This window comes from Phoenix dactylifera, chromosome 8 (genome assembly GCF_009389715.1).
Source record: "Phoenix dactylifera cultivar Barhee BC4 chromosome 8, palm_55x_up_171113_PBpolish2nd_filt_p, whole genome shotgun sequence".
Taxonomy (NCBI): domain Eukaryota; kingdom Viridiplantae; phylum Streptophyta; class Magnoliopsida; order Arecales; family Arecaceae; genus Phoenix; species Phoenix dactylifera.
The window spans coordinates 8,899,843-8,906,316 of record NC_052399.1 but is presented as its reverse complement, the minus strand read 5'-3'; the positions used below and the strand labels follow the sequence as shown (position 1 = coordinate 8,906,316).

Genomic DNA, 6,474 nt, shown 5'->3' with positions numbered 1-6,474 from the left:
TGCACCATTCTATCCGATTCCCTGCTCCAAACCTCGTGCGATTGGTGGCCTAGCACACAAATACATGGCCAGTGGTCCTGAGTAGCAACGCTCATTATTAAATAGCCATGGGGTACCTGCGGCAGTGGACGGCAAGCGAATGTCTCGGTGTTGGAGCGGAGCCAGGAACAGCCTAAAAAAGTTAATCACCTCTACAAGAATCATCCTCGGAGCAAATTGCATTCGCATTGAAGGTAACTTGTTGAGAAGGTTGGATAGATTTAGAACCTGTCTACAGCGAGTGGGGAGTATCCAGTACTGCAAGACATCTTCAGACTGGCGAGAGATTGTGTTGTCTCTTCCATATCACTCGTGCTAGCTATTGGGTCACTACTTATGTGCCTTCGCACCCTAAAGATTGTTTGTAGAATAGCTATGAAACTATTTTTTTTGGATGTATTAATACTAGCTCAATCCATCTTACAATATATATATATATATATATATATATATATATATATATATATATAATGTTTTTAGAAATAATTAGTAATAACTATTACAAAATATTCTTACTCTTGAATTGGTGATATTCAATAAACTTTTGGCTAATACTATTCATGTATGCGATGCTCCACCTAATTGGCATGCAAACTTGGGCTCTTCTATCTCGATTCACCAGATTTGGACTCGTAATTTTCCCATGGCTCTAATGCACTTCGTTCTGAGGTGTACCAATAATCAAATGTACTGATTGGCGTTCCAACGATCGTTGACAATTGGCATGGAAAATGGCATCAGGCTAGGGGACCGGTGTGTCGCCACGTGGAATACAGTAGGGAAAGGTAATCGCACCAGGCGGTAGAGGGACCCAACCATCCAATCGCCCCCCTCAATAATCCATGCAGCTCGAAAACAATCTAATCATTTTAAGCAAAAAAAAAAACAAGCTAATCATTATTCACATATTTGCAATTCAAGTTGCGCACGGTCCCAGAGATAGCATAAACCTTGTTAAAACTCATACTTGACAACATGAGAACGAAGATTAGATATATTTTGAATCCCATCAAAGAATCACGATTATTAAAGCATCGAATCCCTCGTACAAAAAATAAAATAAAAAAAGACAGCTAAAGCCATTTTCGTTTCAGACTTTGCCACCGCATACAATTCCACGTGGAACCACCCCCCTTTCAAACCCAGCTCTCTCCTCCCCTATAAATGGCCCCTCCTCCCACCTCCCTGCCCCTCCATCCGCGATCTCTTCTCTTGTCTCTTTTTTTTGCTAGACCTTCTCTTGTCTCTTTGCCCCAACAAGCCAAAGCAATGGGTCCCGGTTCCTGCACCGATTCCAGCTGGTGGGTGTTCACTCTCCCTGCTTTCCTCGGCGCCGACCCCCTTCTCTGCGACCGTTTCCTCCTGCTGTCAGCCCTGCTCGTGGCCTTGGTCTCAGCGGCCCTCCTGTCGTGGGCCCTCTCCTCCGGCGGTCCTGCCTGGGCCAACGGTAGGAGCCGCCGGGGCGTCGTCCCCATCCCGGGCCCCCGTGGCCTCCCCGTCTTCGGCAGCATCTTTAGCCTTACCGGCGGGTTGCCGCATCGCGCACTCGCGTCCATGGCGCGCGCCGGTACCGACGCCGCCACCCAGCTCATGGCTTTCTCGATCGGCTCCACCCCAGCCGTGGTCTCCTCCGACCCCGCCGTCGCCCGGGAGATCCTCTCCCACCACTCCTTCGCTGACCGCCCCGTGAAGCGCTCGGCGCGGGAGCTCATGTTCGCCCGTGCTATCGGATTCGCGCCGGGCGGGGCCTACTGGCGTCTCCTGCGCCGGATCGCATCGACCCACCTCTTCGCCCCCCGACGCGTCGCGGCCCACGAGCCTGGCCGTCAGGCTGACTGCGCGGTCTTGCTCGTGGCCGTAGCCGAGGACCAGGACCGCGCCGGCTCGGTCCGGCTCCGCCCGCACCTCCAGGCCGCGGCTCTGAACAACATCATGGGAAGCGTGTTCGGGCGGCGGTATGATGTGTCGTGGGCTGGCGGTGACCCGGAGGCCGAGAAGCTGAAGCAAATGGTGAGAGAAGGGTTCGACATCCTGGGGGCCTTCAACTGGTCCGACCACCTCCCCTGGCTCGCCCACCTCTACGACCCTTCCGGCATCAAGCAACGATGCGCCGCCCTCGTGCCACGTGTCCGGGAGCTGGTGAGCGGCATCATAGAAGAGCACAAGAAGGCCGGAGCCAGCCAGCAGGACAATGCGGACTTTGTGGACGTGCTGCTCTCCCTCGAAGGTGACGAGAAGCTCAGCCATGACGACATGATCGCCGTTCTATGGGTAATAATATGAACACTTTAATCTACTTCCGCTTGCTCGTCCTCCACTCCCCTTTCTCTCCTCCTCGGTCTTGAGCTGGTATTATATTGTGTGGCAGGAGATGATCTTCCGCGGCACGGACACCACGGCGCTGCTGACCGAATGGGCCATGGCGGAGCTGGTCCTCCACCCGGACGTCCAGGCCAAGCTCCGCCGCGAGATCGACGCTGTCGTGGGGGCCCACGGCACCGTCACCGACGCCGACGTGGCGACGATGCAGTACCTCCAGGCCGTGGTCAAGGAGACCCTCCGGGTCCACCCGCCGGGCCCGCTGCTCTCCTGGGCCCGCCTGTCCACCGACGACGTCCAGCTCGCCAATGGGATGGTCGTCCCCGCGGGGACCACCGCCATGGTCAACATGTGGGCCATCACCCACGACGCCAAGGTGTGGGCGCGGCCGGAGGAGTTCCTGCCCGAGCGGTTCATGGCGGCCGAGGGGGGTGCTGACGTGGACGTGAGGGGCGGTGACCTCAGGCTGGCTCCCTTTGGCGCCGGGCGAAGGGTGTGCCCCGGGAAAAACCTTGGCATCGCGACCGTTGGCTTGTGGATCGCCAGGCTCGTCCACCACTTCGAGTGGGCCCCGGCTGACGGCGCACCGGTGGACCTCAGCGAAGTCCTCAAGCTGTCGTGCGAGATGACCAATCCGCTCACCGCCGTCGCGATTTCAAGGAAGAATGTTATGCTCTGTTAAGGACCTTCTCCGTCTTTACGTATGTTTAAATAAGTTTGTAGCGGGGGATGGGCGGACTCCGCTTTGTAGTGTTTGCTTTGGAGCTTCTAGTTTGAAAGTTCTAGGTAAGTATTTGGTGTGTTAGCGAGAGGAGGACAACGGTGTTTATATATGTTTTTAAATATAATAATAGCAAAATATTGTTATGATTGTCTAGAAAACTCTCTGCGTCTTCTCTTCTTCATGTACGGTCTCTGGCTCTTAGCTTTAGAGGTGGCTCTCAGCTGGGGTATCTTTATATATATATATATATATATATATATATATATATGAAAGCCATTCTGGGTTTTGATGACGGTAACTCTGTTCGTATCCTCGCGAACAGTGGCCAGTTTTTTCTGGAGACCTTACCTTTTTCGTATTCGAGGTGAAGACAACCTATGGGGCGGACATGTCAGAGAAAAGCGTTGCAGCTTTTGTATGCCTGGCCTCTGCCCAAGGAGACTGCCATTACGGTGTGAATAATTGTTCCACAACTCGAGAAGGGGCGGTTGGGGAGAGGAACCGACCGCCTCATGCCCTCAACCCGAAGCCTTCAGTAATCATGCATGCTCTCCCCGTCCGAAGAATTGGCTCACCACCATGGGGCAACCAACAGCTTCTCCCCTTCATGAACCCCCCAAAATGGTGGCTATACGTAGTAATGACCGAAGCTAGCTCATGTTTAGCAGCAAAACACAAAAAAAAAGCACACTGTAGCTCATATATAGTACATGGCTTTGAATTATCCTCCGAGACTTTGCACAAAAAAAAAAAAAAAAAATTTACCCTCCGATGCTCACCTCTAGGTGCGTACACCTCGCAAGATATCCAAATAAGAGAGAGATCTCGCAATCTTTAGGCGCACGCAAAGTGGCCACAGAATTTGTACGACGGTACGACCAGGATTCGTCCATCCCATGCATCGGGGCACCTTCCTGCCACCCAAACCCTATGATATAAAAGGAGGGCGTGTACAAAGGTCAAAAAAAAAAGTTACAGTTCTCTCAAACCACGTAGAGAGATGGGCGTTACGACTTACAAGTGGTGCATGTACACTGTTCGAAAAACACGTGATTTGGGCAATTATTAGCCCCAGGCCACTGCGCGAATTAATTCAGTTATATCGCCCTCAAATTTGTTTCCTCTCTCATTTTTATGGGCTCTTAAGATACGGCCGGTTTGGTTGGGAAGATTTGGCATGAAAAAATAAATTATATATTAAAATATTATATTCAATATAAAAATATATAAAAAATAGTAAAATAAATGATGGATTATATATCTATTTTTTAAAAAATAAAATAAATATCATATTTATTTTTTCACGCTACATTACTCTTTAGAGATAATCTAAAAATATCATTTTTTATTAAAAAATTAATATTATATAAATTATATTATACAATTATTATTAATTAGATTAAATAATACTTATTAATTTTATAAATAATAATTAATATATTTATTTATATACCAAACATACTAAAATTGATATATAATGAGAAATATATATTTTTAATATTTGTATAATTAATTTAAAACTATTTTACATTATATTGCATTTGTGCAACTATATATATATATATATATATATATATATATATATATAACTCATCTAAATATATTTTAATAATCGAAATAGCCAATATTCATAATATTTATATAAGAAGCCATAAATGGCCAATAAATGAATTAAGAAAAAAATGCTATTGCTTGAATTATTTATTTAAAAATATTACTGAAAATTTACTAATATTTTTATATAAGATTATATTTAATTAAATATAACATTTTTTATGCTATTCTTGGAAGTAAATTTTTTTTCAATCAAATATGATAAAATTTATTTTTTTATAATTATATTTTAGACAAATGATTAATAAGAATAGCTTTTATTTCCCTTTTAATGTCGCATCAGTGGTCCTGGTCATAATTGCCTAAACGTTTTCTTTAATTTGCCTTGACGTTTTACGAAGTAACATTTCAGTCGGAGGTTGTTAGTAGTTTATTGAAGAAGTAGACACGACATCGGTCAAGACTTTAGACAGTGTATAGTGTAACATGGGTGGGTGCTAGCTGGCAAATGTTATAGTGTGTAATCTTCGTTGCTATTTATGTTTGGTATTTTCTTTGCAGTAATATATTATGGTAACATGCGTGGTAGATCTCCTCTAGCGACTTGATTCATGAATCATTTTGCTAGTTTTATATTTTCAATAAGGAACATTAGATTCGATTGTCCCTGATGAAATGCTTAATTGATATCGAATTAATTGCATCAAGACAAGGGTAAGAAATGCATGGCCTCGTGTGATGCGGCCTGCGGAGCACTTGATTAGTGCTTATCAATGATGGTGCAATCCTTCGATCATAGTAGTACATGACCTAGTTGGACTTTCTTATGCAGCTTAAGCTTGCATTATATGCTCCAACTCTGGATCTCTTTTCTGACTGAAAAGATACATTGAGACTCTATAGTGGCATTAGGTGACCTAAATGGAATTAGTGAGGTAATTTTAAATCATTGGTGATCCTTATTCCAAAATAATTTGATATTCGATGATTTAAAATCACCGTGTTTGATATATTATATTTCAGTAATTTAAAATTCTCACTTATTCACGAGCAAACTATTTAGTATTCCATAGGAATCCAACATCACTCACCATATAATACCAAACTACCCCTAATATATTCCATAGCATATTAATATATTTATTAATATTTAATTATTACTATATTTCGTAAAAATATATTTATTAACCCTACCTATTATTAAGCCAATAAAGATATATTAATTGTTATTACATAATTAATATTTTTATTTATACTTATAATATATTATTTTGATACTAATAATTATTTTGATTAAAAAGAAGACAAATAGAAGTAATATATTAAATACTTTTCTTATATAAATATAAAGTACAATAATATATTTCTATTATAATTTAAAATTATTATTGAATAATAATATAATGGTAATATGATTAATAATATATTATAATGTAATATATATCATAATTATAATGTATAGCATCAATATAATATAATATTATATATAATATTGATATCATATATTAGCGATACAGAGTGATGCACTTTTTTCATTGGATTGAGGGGCAATTTTGTTCTCAATTTTTAGTTCAAGCTCTCTGCCCTATGGTGATTTTAGATTTTCAACCTCAATGATGGATATTCTATCATTGGTTGGGTGACGATTTGAAAAGTGAGGGTGATTTGAGAACAATACCATATAAAATTACTATGGTACAATCAAATACTGTATCTTATCATCTCGATTCACATCACCTTTAATATTGAGACGATCATTCCATACCAAACACCTCTTATAAGCTTAGGAAGAAACCTCAAGAAATCTCTCAAGGACAGGACTAAGCATTTAAATTAAG

At 42.7% G+C, this 6,474-nt stretch overlaps 1 protein-coding gene across 1 annotated transcript; it reads left to right on the top strand.

Annotated features, from left to right (window-relative positions):
• The first annotated feature begins 1,244 nt into the window (after positions 1–1,244).
• LOC103722439 (cytochrome P450 78A11) lies at positions 1,245–3,230 on the top strand. Its single transcript, XM_008812996.3, has 2 exons — positions 1,245–2,310; positions 2,408–3,230. The coding sequence occupies exons 1-2, from the start codon at positions 1,309–1,311 to the stop codon at positions 3,038–3,040; spliced, it is 1,635 nt and encodes a 544-aa protein (XP_008811218.2). The 5' UTR covers positions 1,245–1,308; the 3' UTR covers positions 3,041–3,230.
• The last annotated feature ends 3,244 nt before the right edge of the window (positions 3,231–6,474 follow it).